A 23,757-nucleotide genomic window follows, 5' to 3' on the forward strand; every position below is an offset into this window, starting at 1 on the left:
CAGCTCCAAAAACGTAAAAAACGTTTGAAAATCAGGAGCTATTTTCCCTTGAAAACAGCTCCGTATTTTCAGAAGTTTTTGGTTAAGAGTGTGAATATACCCTAAGGGTATGTTCACACGCACTGTTTACAGACGTAAATCTGGCGTTTTACGCCTCGAATTACGCCTGAAAAAACGCCCCTAATACGCCTACAAACATCTGCCCATTGCTTTCAATGGGAATTACGATGTTCTGTTCCCACGAGCCTTTATATTACGCATCGCTGTCAAAATACGGTGCGTAAAATGACGGCTCGTCAAAAGAAGTGCAGGACGCTTCTTGGGAAGTTTTTGGAGGCATTTTTCATTGACTCCATTGAAAAACAGCTCTAAAAACGGCCGTGAAAAACGCGAGTTGTTAAAAAAACGTCTGAAAATCAGGAGCTGTTTTCGCCTGAAAACAGCTCCATATTTTCAGACGTTTTTGGTCACTACGTGTGAACATACCCTAATGGTATGTTCACACGCGGAGTCAAAAACTGCTGAAAATTACAGAGCTGTTTTCAGAGAAAACAGCCTCTGATTTTCAGGCGTTTTTGAAGCTGAAATGAAGCTTCTTTTAATTTGGAGCTTCTTTTGAGGAGTTTTTTTCATAGTGTTCAATGTAAAATCAGCTCCAAAAAACGCCTCAAGAAGGGACATGCTACTTCTTTTTATGGAGCGTCTTTTTACGCTCAGTTTTTTTAAAGCATGAACTAAATGCTGTTTTTCCCATTGATTTCAATGGGCAGATGTTTGTAGGCGTTCAGCTTCAGTTTTTTCAGGCATTTTTCGAGGCGTAAACGCCCCGAAATACGCCTGAAAACACTGCGTGTGTACATACCCTAAGCCATAATCATTAACATTAAAAGAAAAAAAATGATGGAAACAGATCACTCTGTGTGTAATGAATCTATATAATATAGGAGTTTCACTTTTTGAATTGAATTACTGAAATAAATTAACTTTTTGATGATATTCTAAATTCATTGAGACGGACTAGTATATGCAAATTTGCATCTGATTTTGGATCGTTATTCTTAGGCACGTCATTTTTATTATAATATATTAAAAGTTATATGTTAGCCAGATTTTTTTTCTATTAAGCTGTGATTTGAGTACAGGTGTGTAAAATTAGCCCCACTAAAAGGTTCATCACTGTACTTTATAGAGTAAAGCTAAGTTCACATCTGCGTCAGGGTCCCGTGTCGACGGAGCTCTCCGTCGGAACAGGACCCTGACTGACACAAACTGAAACCAAAAGGTTGATGGTGACGGATCCGGTGCCAATGGTTTCCGTTTGTCTCCATAGTGCAAGGGTTTCATGCGTAGTCGACTAGTTTTTAGTAGAACAGACACAAATGTATAAAAGCATATACGACATATACTACAAAAACCGTAAGCGTATATTACAAATGCATGTTTTTGTAACTTTAAAAATGTATGCGTTGTCGTATAACACAAACGTGCACAAAACGAGATGTGAACTTCACCTATGGCTAGATCACCCTCTATGTTCACATCAGTGTTTGGCTATGTGAAGTTACTGCGAGACCCTCTCTCATTTGTTTACTAGAGCCACTGCATTATTCATACTTTGCTATTATGTGGACTTTTTCTAAACATTACTGTATATGATGTGGTTATCTGATGTCTTCATTTCACTGTACTAGATTTACACCACTTCTGGGGTCAACGTTCAGTGTACATGCTGGAAAATGTAGTATTTTTTTTTTCGAATGTACACAGTGTGTCCTTTTGGCATTCCTTTGCATCAAGTGTATTCAAAAGCATAGTAAGCAAAAAAATTAAAAATACAAAATGATACCACAAGGAATTCAATGGTAGACAAACATAACTATATTAACATAGTAACATAATAAGTAAGGTTGAAAAAAAAGTCACAAGTCCATCCAGTTTAACCTAAAATCTTACAGTGTTGATCGAGAGGAAGACAAACCCTCATAAGGAAGCTGCTAATTGCCTCACGTTAGGGGGAAATTTTTTTTCCTCCTGACTCCAAATACGGCAATAAGAATAAATCCCTGGATCGATGACCCATCTCCAGAATCTAGTACTCAAAGCTTGTAATATTATGAAATGAATTTACCATGACAACTTCCTGTGGCAGAGAGTTCCAAAGTCTCATTGCCATTACAGTAAAGAATCCCCATCTACGCTGATGTTTAAACATAATTTTTCCCAGATGCCCCTTTGTTATAGTTACAGTCCTGTGTATAAATAGATTAACAAATCTCTGTACTAACCTTTGATATATTTATACACAGTTATTACGTTACATATAAGCCATAATTTTTAAAAACAATATAACCCCAAGTTTGATCGGTCTTGGTAGCTGCATTGATCTGGAGAATTCGTTAACATACTGCCGGACCGGGATGTGAACATAGCCTTAAGGCTCTATTACACCGGCTGGTGCAATGAGCGCCGATCAACGAGACAGCTCGTTTGATCCTTTCACAAGGAGCTATGTATGGGGACGATTAGTCATTACTCCTATTGCTCGTCCTCATACATTTCTATCATGTCGGCAGCGCGGCTCCATGTTTACAAGGAAATGTGCTGCCAACAACGATAATATTTAAGTTTTTCAAAACGATACGATGAGCAGATGAACGAGCGTTTCCTGTGCAACCTTACTATCGATGTTTGTGTATTTTTCATATATAACACATTACCCGATTTCTTTATAACTGAATAAATATGTACATATATGTGTATACACACACACACACACACACACACACACACACACCATTTCTTATTTTACTTCTGGATGCTGTGGAGTATTGATGTATGTTTAAATTCTATAAAAAAAAACTAATTAAAAATAATTAAATAAATAAAAATCATTGTAACAATTTTTTTTAATATTATTTAAAAAATTAACAAATTAACGTACAAAACATGAAACGTTTCATCTTCAGTATATGAAAATGTGATTTGAAAACAGTATTAAAAACACACAAAAATAAAACTATTGTATTTGAAGCTAACAAACCATTGCACTGCAACGTGATTAGTCTTCCATGACAAAAATTATTTAATGATAATTTTATAAAACAAATGTACATCTATAATACAGAAATGCTGGATACCAATAGAGGGGCTTCTACTAGTATTTATGGTTATCCTAAAATAAGCTCTAGGCAGCGATCCAGGCTACTTTAGGTTTTGCTTTAATTTCTATACATATTTATGAAGTTCAGTGTGGCACTAATGACATACATCAGCCATTTCTAGTTTATGTTGTTGATGTATACAGCAAGTATAAAATGTGTCAGGATATACAGCAACTGAAGCCCAAAACCAGCAAACATAAAATTTGAATTCTGTCTTCATGACCCTTTAAAATGTCCATCGTTGATGACAGACAGCCGTTTCTCACAATTCCACCATAAACATGTTTAATTCAATGGAGAGTCGTCTAGCTGTGGATTATTTCACGGGGGAACTAGAGTTCAGGCATGTTGAAATCTAACATGCCCAATTCCTTTTTTATCCCCGCATTTGCCGTCAGGTGGCCCCAATCCACATGAGATCGTGGGCAGATCCTGACTAAATCTGTGTGTTCAACTGACTTTTATGTGTATCGCCAGCTAGAATTGCATTTTATCACAGAAGATGTAACTTGCACATAGACAATAAGGGAGAAATATTTTAAAAATATCAAGAATTAATCTACTTTGTAAAAATGAAATTTTTATTCCGTTAGAGACAACACCACCATTCTGTATTTGCCTCAACATTAATAAATCTCCACAGTAGTGACCCGATCTGAAAAGTGCAGACTATAAAACAGTTCTAGAGATCAGCCTGGTCTTAGTGCTCATTCCTATAGAGTACTAACCCTATATTCAAGTACAGTTCAGAGTGCTTTAGGAGCGATTTCCTTTATATTGCATAAAACAATGGCTAGTGTAGATCAGGAACCATTCGATGGTTATAAAAAGCATAGATGTTTAGACCAAAACGAATCAATTGCTAAGCGAAGGCATATTTAATTAAATAAATAATTCATAGGAAATCTTACAATGGGCCAATTTTTCTACTGCTCAAAAAGTGAACTGCGCATATTTCTGTGGGGAACCAAATATTGATGGGCTTGTAAAAAATGATATCTAGGGGAATAAAAGCCACCATCATGTAAAACACTTGCAATGCATCGTTGCCAAACTCCATAAAATTACTTTAATTTGCAGCAACAATATCCCACTAATAATTTTGATAATTCACAGCATTGTCTTATAAGTTATATACAGTACTCCCAGTATACTGGAAATCAGAAATGAGATAAACATTTGCCATTAAATGCAATCCATAAAATATCTATACTATAGAAGGTAAAACAGGCCCATTAAATGTTTAAGGCCAGTTTGCTATAGCAATATCTTTAGGGCTTTAAGGACGTCTAATGAATTGCTCTACAATGCTTTTCAAGACTGGACAGGCAGTAGTTTTATGCCACTTTAAAATGATATATCATGTAATCAGTTTTATAAGTTTCAGTGTTTTATAAAGGTAGCATGGATCTGCAGATGCCAAGTATTGGCAGCATAGCCAGTCCTCTAGAGAGATCTTATGCTCAGGCTCTAAAGCTCGCTCTGCAAACTTCATCATGAGAAGGGCTCGCTTCATGTCAATCCAGTTCTGAAGGGCGCAGTGTAATGCCTCTTCATGGCTAAATGGTTGGTCTGTTAAGTCTTTTCTTGGACCCCACAAAAGACACTGAAGAATTCGCTTTGCTTCAGAAATTCGAATGCGTTTAATTGGATCAGCCTCCAAGAGTAAGTGGGCAAGATGTTGAAGGCCACGAGAATAAACCGATAAGTTACGGAGTGGAGGCAAGTCTTTCTGGCTGTACTCATGTTCATGAAGACTTGAACGGGCCTCAAATGGGTTTGGTTGGTGAAGTAGTTCATAAATAAGGATCCCTGTCTGGAACTCATCAAACTTCTTGTACTGGGAGGCAGCCATGATCTCTGGTGCCAGTCTGGTCTTATCTCTCTTGAGTTTGGAGTCCTCAGAGCCAGGTCTCTGTTTGGCTTTGGAAAAGTTGCTTACAATAAGTCTTGGAACATACTTCCCATCTTTAATCTTATCAGGTGTGGTCTGGCAGTGAACAAGTAGCAGGTTTTCCAAGCAAAGGTCTCGATGGATGATGGCATGTTCCTTTAAGTGCTCCAAGCCGTTGCAAAGCTGTAATAGAAGTAGGCAGACCTGCCGCTCATATATCTCTGGCTGGATTTTATTAGAAGATACAGACTCCTTGACAAAGTCTGCAGTTGTTCGGTAAGGCACCTCTCGAGTGATAACCACTACACAATCTTCCTCAGATGACAGGCCGACAGCCTGTGAGGTTTCATTTGTTGAACTGCCTTTCGATTTTTCGGAGGGATGTAACAAGCTTGAAGGGACAGTGGCCAAAAAGTGTCCGCAATCTTGCTGTATGTTGAAGTGGACAGGTAGAGAAAGGTTGGAGTAAAATGGGTTTTTTGTGTCTTCTGTTCTACATAACTGCAAAGAAAAAAAAAAAAAAAAAGTGTCACAATTAATGTATGTATACAGGGGTTTGGTAATCTTGCAATCTTTCTTACAAGTTAAGCTTATATGGCCAAGTTCACACTTGCGTTAAAAGTGTTGTCCCAGGATTCAAGATTAGATTTCTCTGTTAGAGAACGCAAAACATAACATTTCTCAATTTGAATAATTTTTAAAAAATGCTCCAGTGTCTAGATATTGCCCTACTGTGTGTCTATTGGCAGTTGTCACACATGCGCAGTAGCTCAGTACCACCAACGGGTAGAGCGATTTCTGTTATTGTAAGAGCAAGCCAATAAGAAGAAGTTATCTAGAAGCGACTTCTCACCAGCATTGGACACATTAGGCGGATGTTCTGCGAGGGATTTAAAAGAACACGACAGGGCACCATAACAGATCTGTAACCGCAATATCTAGACACGGAAGCATTTTTTTTTGTTTATTTTTTCATAAACGGAAGTGAAATGTTATACTAATCATGTGACAACCCATTTAAAATAGTGTACGGTAGATTACCACAAGTGCTTAGCATTATTGATATGCTTTGTTATACAACATAACATACTGGCCCTCCACAGAGAAATGAAGGTCTAGCATACCAGAATTTTTAACAGCTGCTATCTAATATTACAGAATTTGGGGCATTCTTCATTAGTGTCAAACACCCCTGGTCAACGGATCAATGGAAATTCATTCAATCAATCAAAATAAGAAGGCAAAAGTTTTAAGCCCAGGTGATAAAAGGTAACTAAGGTTTACTTTCTAATGTGTAAATATGAGGGAGTTTCCAACATGACAAATTCAACAAATGCTTAAGCTCAGACCAGTCATTGTTTCAGTGGCTTAAAAGAAGCCCCAGTTTCAGGTTTTGTATGGAGCCGTTATAGGGCACTAATAGAGGTGCATGGGTCCCTACTATACATCCATATGCCTGCGATTTTACCCATATTGGAGAAAAAAATAGTAGGAATGTCAATCAAGTGGTATATATACAAAGTCATCCAGAGTAATGCTCAGACCTCGGACATAGAGCAGCCGATCGAGCATTATATGGTTGCACATTGCGTCCCTGCGTGACTCTGGAATCTCATCCAAGCTAGACAACCCCTCTGTTCACATTTGCGTCATTTATAAAAGGAAGCCACGACGCTATGTGGGATCCGTCGTATGATGAATAAAATTTGACGTTTGACAGACCCCATTGACTTATAATGGTGTCAGTGACTTTGACAGAAAGAATAGCCCTGCATGCAGCAATATTTCTCCCGTCAAATATGTTCACATTTGCGTCAGATGCTACGTTACAAATTCTGCCAGAGGCTAGGTTGGTCATATGTACTTCAATATTACAGCTGACCCGATATCAGAGCTGGTATGGATCTAAAACAACCCTTAGGCCCCATGCACACGACCGTGTTCGGTCCGTGATATATGGTCCCGCATGTCGGCTGCATTTCCCAGACCGAACACAGTGCAGGGAGCCGGGCTCCTAGCACCACAGTTATGTACGATGCCAGGAGTCCATGCCTCCCTGCGGAATTACCGTCCCGTGCTGAAAACATGATTACAGTATGGGACAGTTTTCCTGCAGCGAGGCAGTGACACCTGGCATCATACATAACTAGGATGCTAGGAACCCGGCTCCCTGCTGTATTCGGTCTGGGAAATGTGGCCGACATGCGGACCGTATATCAGGGACCGAACCACGGTCGTGTGCATGGGGCCTTATGTCTATTAGTATGTCTGCTTAGACCAAAAGTCATGTTGGTGAATATATAATTTAATGATCAGTGATAGTCCCCTAGTGGACTAAGTATGCCTAGGTGTGTCTATATATGCTCAATGCACAGTACAATTATTGTTCAGTCACTAAATGCATTTTTTTTTTGATTCATAGACTTTATAAAAATAAAGAAAAATAAAATTTACCTTCACAGCATAATTATTCAGAGGGTCCTTGGCACAAGTTGCACAGTAATATATTGCATCCCCAGCATTACAGCATGGTTTGTTGCTCGTCAGCTTGAAGAGTGACCAGTTATTTTCATTGAAATGCAGTTCTGTCTTTTGATCCCGCATGAAGTAATCCTCACATTTGTTCATTAAACGTCTTGTGGATTGTGCATAAAGTCCACTGAGTTTGGCATACATCCCCTCTTTGCTGTCTATGTTGCTAAGAAGGTGGTGAAGCTGGAGACTTGATGCAGAGGAGATATGACTAGAAACGCTCAGCTGTGACATTGACATGGCTGGTGTTCCTCGGTTTTGAAGACAATTTCTGCTCCTAACCTCACTTCTGTGGCCAGTGCCTCTACAGCAGATCTCCAAAGACTCGGAAGAAGAAAACATGGCATGTCTGTCGACTGGACTTAAAGGATGGCTGTGTAATGTGGATTCTTCTCCACAAACATTGTTTTCTGATTGACTAAGATTAAGCCTTGGACTATTTGGATTGACTCCAGTTCTGGACGGAAATGCCCGACCCCATGCAGAGTTATCTGGTGCCGACACAGCCCTGTTCATTGACTTCTTTACAGGCAGTGGGGGCGGCTGTCCAAGTCCATTCTGAGCCTCCATTCCAGAGTCCACAGAAAACGAAACATGGGCAAAATGCTTTTTCTCAGTACCAGATGAAAGACTTGGAGAAGTGACAGCTTCACATGACTGACCTACAAAAACAAGGATTAATTAAATGACTTGAGCTTGATACTAAAAAGTCAGAGACTTATTTGGTTCGGTTTTATATATGTATAGAACATAGAGACATTTTTTTTTTCTCGGTTTTCTATGTTCTTCAACGTATCAAAGTCCTAGTTTGCATTTCGCTGGAATAGCACAGTTTCTGTAAGCCTTATCGACACTATACGATAACCCATACACCTGCTGCAAACTAGCTTTTTGAGCCAACAGAGCATTTAAAGTTTGTTTGCGTTGCTCAGGTAGAAAGAATAAAATACCTTCCAAGACTTTGTGACAAGAGGTTCATTGCAATCGGATTATAGATAGAGACAGGGAGTGGCAACTTACTGAACACTGACTGATCTGACAAGCTCATTTTATTTTAAGTACATATTCTGTGTAGAGGGCAGATGTTGCAATAGCCTTAAAGGAGGCTTAGAGGATCTTAAAAAGCAACGCTAACCTCTTGCATAACCTTAACAATGTCAGCTTTCCAATGTCCCCAGCTTTATCAAAGCTTCTGAGAAACAACCTAATGTGAGGTTGGCATATCTGAACAAGTGGGCAATAGTATTACATATGAGAAGTTTGCATTCGATACTCACATGGCACAGAAATGAACAAGTGACATTCAAATAGCCAGCAAATCCGTAACACCAAAATACTATTAACAATGCTGGATAATTTTTCTTGATCAAACCACTGATCCCATTTACATTACATGGTGGTCAAAGAGCAATCATTTTACCGAATCCATATTGCGATAATCGCTCCAAAACAAGTTAGAGTAAGTCCAGGCATATTTGCATTCACAGGTCCATGAGACTTTTGCACAGTCTGCAGTAACAGGAGATCAGGTGGACTTTGCTCTATTCACAAGAGTTATGCAGATATCTTAAAGGGAGAATGTTTATAGACGCCTTACTCCTAGAGAAGCTTCTTGAAAATGGGAAGGAAATATAGTGTGTATAAATATCATTTCATGGTCTATGAATATGACTATGTATCGGTAAGCATTACCAGCTACTTTATGGGCATGACTTTGACAGCTTATTAAAACGAAATGAGCAAATTAGTAAATTTACTGTACTTTTTCTCCAAATCCTTATGTATATATATTGTTGTTTGACAAAATTATTTGGATCAATAGTTTAAATATCTCATTCAGTTAAACATTTAGTTGTTTGTTTAAAGTGTAGCTGCCGTTTCAAATAACTTCTGATATGCCATAGTAAAATCCCAGAACTTTTGATCAGTGGGGATCTTGGTGAAAACCAATTGCCTAGAGTGACTTTGCCAGGATCAGCCAAAGTCAGTCAGTTCCTAGACCCCCTCTGATCAAAAAGTTTTTAAAACAATAGCGAAACTTTTTTTAAATGTATGCACACATCAATCTATTTTCTGACATGTCAAAAAGGAAGAATTGGTGGGTTTTAGGCACCGTGACCTCTATGACTGGCTAGAATGAAGGGCTGTGGTACGCATTAGAGCTCTGTGCCCCTTCAGCTTCTGTCAACCTCTCTCAGCTGCACTTGGAGGAGACTCTGTCAAGTCAAAGGCTAGAACGGCCGAGTGTCTCTCCTGACTAAACCCACGAAAGGCGACAGAGCCGAAGAGGCTCCATTCATTCTACGGATCATTGGGGGTCAGAAGATCTTTTGCACTTACACTTTAAGATGAAAAATGGATCACTGTTTTTATTTTGCTTCTCCTGAAAAATCTTATGCACTAATAAGGCCCTGTAGAGACATCTGACGAAAACGGAAACCACCATCAGAAAATACCAGGAAACGCTAGGTGGACCATTTAATGGCAGGGCCAAAAATACTAACTTGAAGTTCCTCAAAGTGAATAGTACATATATGCTGTTGTGTATACAGTATATACAAAATGTAATGTTATTTGAGGTCCTGTATTGGTTTAAGTGAAGTGTTCCAGCAGCTGTGCAGAAAATCTTCTAACATCTTAAATCATTAAGCCAAATATCTGGCAAACAAAGGTTCATTACATTTCACAACATACAAAATAAAACATCTTAACTAACGGTTATGGTATGAGGCTAATTGACATACAGAACCCTTTATGTTAGAATGTGTTTCTTTATGGTAAAGTTTAATGACAGCTATAACAAAAGATTCAATTAAGTAGATAAAGAAAAAACACTTGAAAGATTTCTAGGAATTTACCAGAAAGAGTTTCTTTTTGTGTCATGGCCTTGCTCTTCTGCCAACAAGATTGCTTATAATTTGCATGCTCTATTAAAATTCTGGTATTTCCAATTTAAGCCATTTACCCAGCTCACTGACTAATTTTCTAATTTCCCTAAGATCAATAATAACTTGAAAATACATGTTAAATACAAAAAGTGGTTTGTTTAATCCATATGTGACGTTTTGGTCCTGCTGGAGAACTGATCGATCGAATATATATATATATATATATATACACACATACATATATATATATCTCAAAATCGATCTATATGCAATGTTTCGGTCCTGTATAGACCCTTTCTCCAGCAGGACCGAATCGTCGCATATGGATTAAACAGACCACTTTTTTCACATTTGCAGATTTGGAGTGCTGCCTTTCCTTTATTCTATTGTAAAAAGATCCTTGGCCTGGATCTTGGGATTTGCACCTGCTCTGCACATTGAGTGTTATTCAATGCTGCTTCGGACTTTTCTATACTATATCTATCTATGGCAGGGGTCCTCAACTGGTGGAACGCGGATGCCAGATGTCCAGACCAGTGGCATTGCCAGCACCGGACATCTGGGGCAAAAGCCAAGATTTTTGGACCGTTGCCCCGGATCCCCAAAAAACTGCCACATTCAATTGTCCTCAGGGTCCCATCTCGGCGTCTCACAGGCTGCATGGCTAATGTGGCTGAGGAGGCCCACAAAAGCAGCTGCATTAGTCGCGGGAACGAGGCAAGGTTAACACAAGTTTTTTTTATTTGTTTGGGGGGTACTGTCTACAGAGAGCATTGTGGCACTATCTAAAAGGGACATTGTGTGGCATTATCTACAGGGGCACTGCGTGGCAACTATCTAAAAAGGGGCACTAAGTGTGGCACTATCTACAGGGGAAACTGTGTGGCACTCACAATAAGGAGCATTGTGTGGCACTGTCTACAGGGGGCATATAAGCATCATATTTGTGCCGCAGATACACGCGTCAGAATGGTCTATGGCAAATCCGACCCATATGAATATAGCCTTACAGTTGGTGCTCAGCTCGGACCTTCATCTCACGGCAGACCCAGGTAAATCGACCTAAACTAAAAACAGTTGAATAACCCTGATCTATAGCTTACCTGAATTTCATTCTTTTATAAATAACACATTTGTGGCTTTGGACATACACATATTTACTAAAACAAGGTACAGTTTTTTTTTTCATAAAAATAACTCCTTTTACAACCCCAATTAGGGCATACAGACGTCAGAGTGGGGAACTAGAGAATAGAGGTTCTCACAAAGAGCATTAGAATGACAGCCATGTACTACAACTCCCCCACAAAATGTCTGACATGGCTTCTCCTGACGATGAGAGCTGATCGCTATTAGTAAGAAAAGCAGGACCTATGGTGATCAGCTAGTCACTGAGCTGGCTTCTGTTAAAATAGGGGTTGTCTCCAGAAGACAACCCCCTAAGAAGCTAAAATGCTTCCCTTTATTGAACATACCGCAAATATCTTACTACCATGCAAAGTTCCTGCGGATTTACAGTGGAGCTCTTACAAAAATGTGATGGTGTAACTTATTTATTTTTTATTTTTTTTTTAAGCTAAACCTACAAATATGTTTTATTCTTCGGGTATGTTCACACGCAGAGTCAAAAAAAATCTCAAAATACGGAGCTGTTTTCAAGGGAAAACAGCCCCTGATTTTCAGACGTTTTTTGAGCAACTCGCGTATTTCGCGGCGTTTTTGCTGCGTTTTTTAGAGCCGTTTTCATTGGAGTCTGAGAAAACGGCTCCAAAAACGTCCCAAGAAGTGTCCTGCACTTCTTTTGACGAGATATCATTTTACGAGCCGTATTTTGACAGCGACGCGTAAAATGACAGCTAGTCTGCACAGAACATCATAGGACCCATTGCAAGCAATGGGCAGATGTTTGCCGACGTATTGGAGCCGTCTTTTCAGACGTAATTTGAGGCGTAAAATGTCTCCATTACGCCTGAAAATAGGTCGTGTGCACATACCCTTAGAGTAACCTTTGAAAAGAAGGATCTGCTGCCTCACACTGCGGTCAATAAAACTTTTGTGAGTGAGCAATAATACAGTAAGTTTAGGGGTATGAAGGGAATATTTGAGATCATCAGCCCTTTTAACATCATGTCTGAGCTGTCCGCCAGATGTAAATTTCAGGAGTATTTCTTGGTGTATACCTCAGACAGAAGACTGTCGAATGCTACTGTACAGGCATACGTTGCCCATAGCGCCATACGTTGCCCATAGCGCCATACGTTGCATGGTTTGTTTTTATTTGCAGGGTGCCTATTCATAGAAGGTCTAGTAAACTAAGCTTTTCTATTCAGCAAAAAAAGGACACTCTTTTGGCCTCTGTCGGGTGAATGGAGCCCTATGAATAAGTTTGGTGTATATACGTCGGGAGCTTTTACCAACGTGCACGCCATGAATGCGAACGAGATGTTAACAGAGCCTTACACAAAAATTTGTCTGTGTGATAACCCAGTCTTCGTCTTTTTCTCATAGAAAAATCGTAATCTCTATTCATTGGTAGCACTCAAGGAGAGCGAGTCCTGGCAAATGTCTCAACGACCAATAGCGTAAATAAGACATTCATGACCACTCCAGAGCTTAGCCCATGCACTATAGTCTTTATCCTAATGAAGCAACATGTACTTTCATATGCATATAAGTAACAATAAACCTAAAAATATAAAAAAGACCAATGCGTTTCAGAAGTGGCATCACATAACACACTACAGTCAGGTCACATTACCTCCTTCACTACACGTCCTGGAGTCCAAGCTGTCCATAGAACCTGTATTGAAGCTGACGTCTGTGTTCACATTTGAGCTGCTGACATTTGTTGCCTTAAATGATTCTCCAAGACTTTCCACTGATCCAAGACTGATATTCTCCAGTTCACTGCTACTCTTGTTCATTTTTAGATGCCTTGGGATAACAATAAAAACACAAAAACTGTCATGAGTAACGTTTTTATTTTTCTATTGGAAAAACGACAAGACTGATTTCAATGCTTAAGAAATTAGCAAAGTTAGATTCATGTAAGACACTAATCATAAGCATTTATATGTCAAATTTTGATATCAGTGTTTTGGTTTTTTTTTGGAGAAAGTTTTATTTTATTTGAAATTTTTTAAGCATCAAGCGTTTTTTACAGACTTTTTTGGAGCTGTTTTTCTATTGAGACAATGAAAAAAAGGCTCCAAAAACTGCTGCGTAAAGAACCGCCCCTCCGGAACGAAACGTCGTTTTTCCCATTGAAATCAGTGGGCAGATGTTTGGAGTCATTCAGCTTCCACATTTTCAGCCTTTCAGGGAGTTTACGGGCCGGAAAACGGCTGAAAATAGGGCGCGTGAACATATCATTAGGCCACATTCACAAGAGCATGATGTGCGTAAATCTGGTCATGTGCGTTGTGTTTTGCACCAGTGTGCTTTGCGTGTGGCATGTGCTTTTCACACACTTGCAAGCACTTTTTTTTTGCAATGTAATTGATGCGTGAAACACAGAGAGCACACTGATGGTTTTCACGCACCCATTGACTTCAATGGGCGAATAGGTGCGCGAAAACGCACCAATATAGGACATGCAGTGAGTTTCACGCAACGGACACTCGCTACATGAAAAACAACGCATGTTGTTTCAACCCACAGCACACGGACAAGAATCACTCATGTCTGAATGAGCCCTAATAGCATCAAAACACATTTTACTTAAGCTACCAGAACAGGATACACAAATTGACACTTCCTGTTCTTTATCCTCTAACAGACGAATTAGGGAGCAGTAAAACAGGTTTTTCTTTCCACAAAAATGCACTTTTGAAGCGAAGCAGAAATATCTGTATTGAACCTCCCTAAACACAAGCAAACATTGGAACTGAGGTAATTACACAATACTGTAAACTGCACCTACATTACAATAACCGGGCGCACTGTGATTCTGATAGACAGTCAGCAGAAAAGACAGCCTGTTCTGGTCAATCTGATAAGAATACAGCTTGTTATTAAGTTATACCTGGCCATGGGAACTATTAAAAGGCAATACCATATACAGCCTGTTAACAAGTGTGGCGCCGTTTGTGGAATAAAGAACAATACAAAAAAAATAAATTCTAATCAGCGATGCAGGATATTCTTAAATGTATAGGTCAATTGGTTCCAAGTGTAAGGTCACAGAGGAGGTTCATAGCCATGTGCTTACTCCTGCCTAGCAGGAGAATAATATAATCTTCAAAAGTGGGGGCCTAATTCCACTTGAGTTTTCATTTTTTTCTGGGCCCCAGGTCTTGTGTCTAAAAAGTCACAATCAAAATAATCATATATTAGGGTTACCACTCTGTGTCTCCCATATATGAGCCAATGAAGGAAGAGAAGCTCCCAGCTAAATGGAATAGCTGCAAAAATAAAATTGGTTTGAATTTAGTACTTTGTTGAACTATATGATGTCCCAGATTAAGACATGCTCTGGGACTATAAACATAGCACGTAGAGGCTTTATTAATGTTTTACACCCCCCCCCTCCCCCCATTGTGGTATATTTATGGATGAGACTACAACCAAATTGAAATACTGGATGGGTGAAAAAACCCTTTAGAAGCAGATAAAATAAAATCATATTAGGGCAGATTCACTATTTAAAATGCGCCAGAACTCTAACTCAAACTGAAATGCATTGACATTTATTAAATGTTTTAAACACGCTTGACAATGGAGTATTGCTTGGTGGAAAATGGGACGTGGTCTGACGAAAAGGTCGTGGCATAAAATGTGACACCGTGCACCAAAAATGTGCCAAAAGTGGTAGGTGGTAGAAGACAGAAGTGTCAAGCAAGATGCGTCAAATTTATCAAACAGCGTGCACTACTTGAAAAAAATGTGGCAAATTTTCAGACTGCCTTGTCTAAGGACCCTATTACACGTGACAATGATCAGGCAAATGAGCGTTCATATGAACACTCGTTCCCGATCATTGACCTTTGTAAACAGGGCAATGATCAGCCAACGAACGAGCAAACTCACATTCATCGGCTGATAGTACAGTTTATGCAGCAAGAAATATTATCCTTGTCGGTAGCACATCTCCCAGTGTAAAAACAGGGAGATGTGCTGCTGACATGTTAAAAATAAATGGAGACGAACTAGTTTAGTAACGATTGCTTGTCCCCATACTTCACCAATCATTGCTCCTTGTAAAAAGGACCAAACAAGTGCCGATCAACAAGCGGCCTCATTGATTGGCACTCGTTTCCACGGCCCATACATGTGAAGTAGTGAATGGCAGTTACGGAAACAGCGTAGCATGCGAGCTACGCTGTTTCCGTAACTACCATTCAGTTCTATGGGACTTACAAAAACAGCGTAGCTCAGCGAGACACACTCATTTCTTCTTCATGGTCGGAAATCACACGCTTCCGACGCAACACAGAGCGGTAGAACGGGGTTTAAAGGGCCCCGTTCTAGAGAACGGTGCGGGTCCCAGATGTGGGACCCGCATCTATCTGACATTTATGACATATCCTGTGGATATGTCAAATGTCCCTGATGGGAAACCCCCTTTAAATTTACACAGTCTAAGGGTCCCATTACACAGCCCGACGTCGGCAGTGTAAACAAACGCTGATCAACGAGACAGCTCATTGATCCGTGCAATGTTTGCTTATGTATGGGGACGAGCGCTCGTTACTCCGATTACTTGTCCGCATACATTATTATCATGTCAGCAGCGCATCTCCCTGTTTAAACAGGGAAATGTGCTGCATACAACGATAATATTTTCTGCTGCATAAACGATGCAATCGACTGATGAACGAGCGTTTGCTCGTTTATCGACTGATCGTTATCATTGTCTTAACTAGCACAAGTATAGATTTTATCATAGATTAACGCAAGACCATCCATATTTACACCCAAACTCAAATTCATAGCACTGTCCAACTGAGAATACTCAAACACAACACCTTTCTTATCCTTCAGATCCTCCACTAAACTAAAGCTGTACTTGGCTTGTGATGTACATATTTCTGGGTGATTAGACTTGGAACAGGTACAAAACAAAGATAAAAGCTAGGATCTCTCCAGAAATATGTGGAAAGGCAACTTAGTCCTGGCATAATTACCAGGAATGTTTCTGAAAGAAGACATTGTGATGGTGAATGTTTGTTCTCCTTGTAACATTGACAATCATTAACCTCATTCTTCTCCTTTCTATATTTACATGCGCTGCATTGGAATGCACCAAAATGACTGGAGACCTGATGCTTCGTTTTATCTGCACTTTTGTCTTGTCTTCACTTTTGGGCTGTGAAACCGACGCCTTTAAGCGGTTACCGAATAGCAATCACAATAATGGAAGACTCAGGGCTACAGAATGGAATGCGACTAGGCCACACTCCAGGTCCTCGCCATGGAGGCTGTGGGGAGAGGTGACAGGCACAGTCCGCATAGAAGGTAGCAGGTCATTGTGAGACGGTCTCTGGATTCAAGGACACAAGGAATTCCTTACATAACTCTCCAAGCAGCTCTGCTACCGAGAATTAGAAAACAAATGCCATGTAAGGCTTTGAAGTCTCCTCGAACAAAAACACAGTCTGAACCCTATAACTGGAACAGGTTCTGCCTTTGATAAATGTTACTCAGTGGATGCCAGGAAAAAAGTGTGTATAAGACACATACCATCTCCATAGCAGCCCATCTTGTCTAAATAGGACTCAAATGATAGATTAGATCCACAGAACCCAAGGCTAATGGATGTCTAATAATCTGGATAATTTTTCTACACATTTTCTAACCCATAGAGTGCCAATCCATGACCACTATATAGAAAGAAAATAATAAAAAAAAAAAAAAAAGGAGGGGGTTGTCAAGCACAATCCATTTAGGAGATGGTTGGGTTTTATATCACCGACATATGCGGTGTGATGCTTATGGCTACGATAGATTATATGACCTTGTCGGAATTTGAGCTGCACAACTTTTTACTGTGAATGGTTCTACTATGAAAGAATTTTTTCTCCGATTTGGAATCCTATGGCACTACTATAGATATTTAAATTATCTGCAGCATGAGTTGCCTGCGGGATTGGACTGGCCCACCAAAGAACCGGAGGATCCTCCAGTAGGTCCAGGCTCTAACACAATAATGGGCCTTAATGGTCCAACAGAAGACAACCCCATTTGGAAATTACTTTGGAGCCACTAGGGTCTATTTGTGATGAGGTGACTCATAAATTACCGGTGTCCTGTGTGTACAATGATAACAAGGACTATGATGAAATAAAAAGACATGTTCTATATAGATGGAGGGTGGGCCCTCAAAATCATATCCTCTGGTTGGCCCAAGGAACCCCAGTCCGATGCTGGTTGCCTGTATGTGTTTGACTATACTGTGAAACAGGATAATGCTATTGACTCTTTGCAACATGTAACATAAGGAGAGGATATATCCTTTTGCTAATACTGCCAATGAAAGAAGTTGTCCTTATGGGACAACCATTTTAAGACATTTGCAGATGGGGTGCGAGAAGCACCTCTGAATTTTTCCAAATTAATCTATAAAACAAGTAGGTATATAATCTGTGATGGCGTTATTGTCATGGTGTCATCACGTTATTGCCAGGAGCAGCGGGAGGCAAGTCTTCATTTAATTGAGTCTGTTTGCTGGTTCAGTAGTACAAGTACCCTTCTTCTTACTGTACCAGTCTTTTTCTCCCTTATGCTCATATTGTAACATCGTACCGGATTGTAATTATACGCCACTGTACCCTGTAATGTGAAGCTCCAGGGGAAACATTTTTTCCACAGTTTCCACAGAAATGAGTAGCCTGGCCATGTAATGAACATACATATCAGGTCTCCAGAGGGAATTCCATCTTTGTAATGGATCTCCACCGTGACTGAAGGGGTGGAGATACACTTTATTAACTCTAAATTCCCTAGTATGCTCCGTGTCAGTTGTTCTAAACAGATAACAGACACCTAATAAGACAAAAATAAGAGGTATAAAAGCACAGATGAAAGGTCCAGCAGTACAAATCTCAGGCACTGGCCTTTAATAGTGGCAGGAGAAACACTACTAAAAAGACATTTACATATACCAATAATCGTACCGCTTAGAAGACACCTACCACTTATGTTCTATCAATCTAAGGCCCTGACTTATCAAAAACAGTGCCAACTAGAAAGTTCTAGCAGCAATAAAAATAAAAATAAAAAACACCTCTCTGTTCCCTTCTATCCCTTAAGGGGGTTTTACAGTGGGCGATTATCGTGCAGACAAGTGTTCATAGAAAGCTCGTTGCCGATAATTTCCCTGTGTAAACAGAGCAGCGATCAGCAGATGAACGAGAAGACGCTAGATCATCTGCTAATCGTATGGTTTTAAAAAAGTTAAATGTTATCGTTGTCGACAACACATCTCCCTGTGTAAACAGGGAGCTGCGCTGCCGACATGATAGAAACATATGGGGACAAACGATCGGAGTTCCAATCACTCGTCCCCATCCATAGCTCCTTGTGACAGGAGCAAACAAGCACCGCTCTCGTTGATCGGCGCTCGCTGCATCAGCCAAAATCGGCCGGTGCAATACGGCCTCTAGACGAAGTATCTTTATGCAGCTGCTCCATGGCCCTTTGACAAAATATGTGCTGTGCATGCTCAGTAGAGAAGTTCCTGCTCTGAAGACCAGTGGAGGAAATTCACTTTTGGGCGCAGGGCCGTTTTAACACTTTGGTGGGCCTAGTGCAAACATTTCACAAGTGTACCCTCCACCTCCTAAATAGACTTAATCGCTGAGGGTTAATATTATCTTTTTTCCCAGCGATGCAAGTACCAGGGCTTTGCTGTAGTGTCCTGCAATTTTCACGCCATCTCCCGCACAACCCTCCACGTATATTCCCCCCCTTGCCTCAGCACCCAGCCAATCCGCTCAGCTGTGCGTGGCGCCACTACGCTGCATCAGCCCTAAAGCTGCACTCCTCCTCCCTCCTAGCCTGGCCAACCCGGTCGCCCTGACCACTAGGAATGCTACAGTGGTGCTGCAGCTTGCTGAATTGAACTACAGGAGGAAGAACGGTCAAACCGACAAAAGGACGGGGGAAGGAAGAGAGGCAACCAATAAACGTGACAAACGTAAGGGCTAACAGGGGACACATACACAGGGGAAGAAACACAACACGGCAGCTTTCCCCCTCCCAGGGTATCTGCCCCCAAATCCTGCTTACAGGTTTTCAATTGTGTCTACGTCTAGAGGATTTAGAGTTATCTGCGCGCACACTGTGCTCTCTCTACTTATAACATTACCAACCTCACATACATTTATACACAGCGAGCACACAACCAGGCTTATTTCACATGAGCCATTTATGAAGGCATCGGAGCTGGAGTCGGACAGTGGAAAAATAGAGTTGGACTTGGAAGTTCGGCTTACTGACTCCAAAGACCTGGTTTATCAGACATTAAATTGAACATTCATACATAGAAATTATTGTTACCTGACAGATTACCGTAATTTAGAAATGTTTTATCTTTACGATTACATACTCATTTGCATATGCGCAAATGTTTATAACTTTTATGGAGAATTTATACGTGTAAATGGACTTTAATAGATGTAATGTAACGCTGTGACATAGTCTCTTTTCAACATTGTATATTCTTTGTCCGTTAGCGCCAGAAACTGATCATTTTAGATTGTTGGGAGAGGAGAGTTCTTACTTAAAAGCACTTTAGACCTCTTCATATAACGTGATTTCCAACAGACAAAAAGTAGAATGTTAAGGGCTTATCACCATCTTGTCTGCAAGGGATGTGAGAAATAGAGATAATGTTCACAGCCATGTGTTGATCTAACCTAACAGACAACCTTTTGTGTGTCCAGAGTCAATGATCCCATTCATCTTATGACACAGGTCAGTGACAGGAGCTATCAAGTCACACACTTGTATATGGTGTGTAGTTAGAAAGTCAACTTGCCGCACAATGCCATTAAGGAATGTTGTGATGACTGCTGGGAGGAGAGTGATGATAATTGCTATCAGACAAAAGTCACATACATCATTAAGGTGAAGTGACCTTTTTCCTATTACAAAGCATTATAGACTTAATCGGCATGATGAGCTTCTGATGGAAAGGAAAAGTGGAGTACGATTATGAAAAAAATGTGTTATATAACTGCAATACACTCTCTCTATGCATCCAAGTGCATGAAGTGTAATGCTCAAGCTAGAGAGGATTTAAAGCCAAATGCCTACTTAACATTCATAGATTAAGAGAAAAAAAAAAAGAGAGAGAGTGACAGAAACGTCTGTTTAGATGTGAAGCTTATACAGATTGTGGTCTGTTTCTCTAAAGGTGACCATACATATGAAATAACTGTCGGCTGAACGCTCCACCATGTTTATTTCAATAGGGAGAGCGGAATAAGCCACTTCCAGACACCTCTGGCAGCATCTTATCTAGTGGGAACAAAGGAAAATCCACCCCTCAACATCTGCTGTCGGGGGAAAATCTGGTGGCCCACATACACAGTAGATCGGCTATTCCCGGATGATCTATTGGTATATCAAATGAGTAATATTCAGTAAACAACCCTCCATAATACAAATTGTGTAGAATTATGTAGAGAACTTGAAGCTATTTTTTCAGTCAGTTTCCTGTGTATAAAAAAATAAAAATATAAAAAGTATTAAATAGAACTTAGCGCATTTCAATCCACAGTTCAGTTTTGTGACTGTTGGCAAAGACTCAACTTTTGTTAGACTAGTATGTTCTTGTAATTAGGAAAAAAAAAAACTAAGCAGCTTACAACCGCAGGCTATAAGCAATGCAAAATACTATAGGACACATTCCTTCGCTAGTAAATAGTCACAAGGCAGATAAAAGTTCAATGCAAAGGCCGGAAAAACACATTGTAAAATTAATGGAAAAACAACTGAAGTGTATTTTCTGTCAACTGTGTACATATCACATTATATAGGTTTATTCTTCAGAAATCGAAAATCCAAAAACTTTAGGGTTATCACTGGCTTTTTTTATCCGTAGAATCATATTACTATAACATGACCACATTGACCAGTTCTCAGATCAAAACCTAGTGAACTGAGCATGTGCCACTTGTGCAGTTGCCGGCACTAATGTGCATACACTAAAAGAATCAAAGTGCATGTCCCCGTCTAAAGTCAATAGGGCCTTGTGATATGAGTGATCATAAAAGTAACATAACATAATATACATGCAGTGCGGGTGGTCCAAACTGTGCAAATAACCCAGAATTTAGACAGTAAATCATTTAGACATTTCTATCATTTGTTTTGGGTAAAATTATAGCGGTTAGACAAACCTTAAATTTGGCCGATACTGGTTAATAATGTGCGAAGGTGCCGCAACCAATAGAAACTAGGTAGGTGGTGTACCTGCCTTAATTCTCAACAAAATGACAAATTCGCTAGAACAGACTTTTTAGTTAATAAACTGGGCATAGATTTCTTTAGAGCTATGATCACACTTTAATTTTCCTTTCATGCTGCTGTGTTTTATTGACTAAGGTTACTTTATCTTAATTATTGTTGCGACCCGTATCCTATCCGGTTTGCAAATAAATGAACCCAAAAAAAAAAAAATATATATACTGAATACACAATGTGTTCGCAAACAGATTCTTACTTTTAGAAGTAAAAGAAGCAAAAACTGCTCATACCTTGTCTGTTTTTTTGGGGGAGGAGGTGGTGGCTCAGAGGACTCTTCAACGTCATTACTTGCTTTTGATAGTTCAATTGGGCAGGAAGCAGATTTACTCATGCCTTTCAGACTTCTCTGTTCAGCCAAGGCGCCTCTTCCTTCAGCAGAAAAGCTAGATGCGCCAGGCTGTCCATTGCTTGCAGCACTTGTACGTGGCTGTGATGAAGCAAGTGATGCCTCCTCCTCTTCTTCTTCATCAATCCTACACTGTCGGTTCCATGTTGTCTGTGTGATCCTCTGTCTACGGTCTCCAGTCAGCAGACATCGGTCATTCAGTTCCAAGGGTTCCTTTTTATGTGACGATGAGGACAATATCCCAGTGGTGTGCGTTGGGGACGATAATTTGCTAGATTTAGCTGGCATTATCAGACTGGAGCTGCATTGGAATTTCTGTGATAATGAAGTCTGGTGCTTTTTATTTACATCAACGCCTTTTGAATGGTTCCTTTCTGCCCAGAGAAGAGTAGGCGAGAGACTCATGTTCTCTACAGATGAGGGACTACTGCATGACCATTCAACCCCAACTGCAGAGTCAGGACTGCTCAAATAAATTGTTCTGTTGTCGTCTTCTGTGTGTGCAGCCATAACCGTTATCCTAGCCGCCACATGTGTTGTAGACTCTTGTAATACCCTCTCAATGCTCACAGAACACTGGTTGTCTTTGGCACCATTCTCCTCTTGCTTAGAATTTATTTTCTCGGTTTGTATTACTGTTTTTGTCCCCCTGCCCGCAACACCTTTTCTTTTAGTACTTTCGGCATAAATTGGTTCTTTGTCCCTTCTATTAACTGGTGACTGGTGAAATTCAGACTGGGAATCCGTGAAAATTGGAGATGTAAGAGGGCTGTCCTTAATACTAACACATGAGAGTGTCTCGGAGAGGTTATGTGACTCAGAATGAAGTGATACTTTTGTTCTGCTGAAGAACATGCTCTTACTAGAAGCTGGTTCGGAGGAATTATGGCATGGTTTCCAATCATTTGCAGACCTTGTTTGGTTGCACAATCCTGGATTGACAAATACCTCATTAACTGCATTGTCTTTAGAATGAAGGTTTCCATTGGGAGATAGCCTTTCGGCAATAGATCGGGTTCCTGAGTAATAACCACTGCTACTCTTCAAAGATAATAATGCAGATTCTGCTTGAAGGCAGTTCAGCTTCTTAGTTTCTCCATCTTTATTTTGTTTTAATAGCATAGTACATTCCTCTGTAGGAGCAGACAACTTATCCTTAAGAAACACAGCTTTGTCGACTTGACCACCAAAGTGGCTGACGTATGTTAAATTTTGTACGGCATTAATCTCAATCGTTTTATCATGATTTGATAATCCATTGAAAACATATTTGGGTGTATCATTGGAAGAGTTGAAATTATGGGTAAATGGCTTTGTAAAGTTATCCAATATAACATTTGAAATATCCCGAGATTTTAGAATAGAATTGCTGGTTGATGAATCTTTCCAACTAACCTGTGTAAAGAGAAACATAAAAACTATAGTAAAACAAATTCACATACCACAATGCTCAAAAGCGAGAAT

General features: G+C 39.9%; 1 protein-coding gene across 1 annotated transcript in view; it reads right to left on the minus strand.

The window, feature by feature from the left end:
• Nucleotides 1-2,966: 2,966 nt before the first annotated feature.
• Nucleotides 2,967-23,757, minus strand: part of PRAG1 (PEAK1 related, kinase-activating pseudokinase 1) — a 35,304-nt gene continuing 14,513 nt past the window's right edge. The window contains exons 3-6 of the mRNA XM_075861909.1: nt 22,178-23,688; nt 13,234-13,409; nt 7,510-8,249; nt 2,967-5,556 (exon numbers count right to left, since the gene is read on the minus strand). Of these exons, the coding sequence (XP_075718024.1) occupies nt 4,522-5,556; nt 7,510-8,249; nt 13,234-13,409; nt 22,178-23,688 (3,462 nt within the window). The 3' untranslated portion in view covers nt 2,967-4,521. The remainder of the gene's footprint in view (nt 5,557-7,509; nt 8,250-13,233; nt 13,410-22,177; nt 23,689-23,757) is intronic.

Source organism: Rhinoderma darwinii, chromosome 1 (assembly GCF_050947455.1).
Source record: "Rhinoderma darwinii isolate aRhiDar2 chromosome 1, aRhiDar2.hap1, whole genome shotgun sequence".
In the NCBI taxonomy this organism is placed as follows: Eukaryota; Metazoa; Chordata; class Amphibia; order Anura; family Rhinodermatidae; genus Rhinoderma; species Rhinoderma darwinii.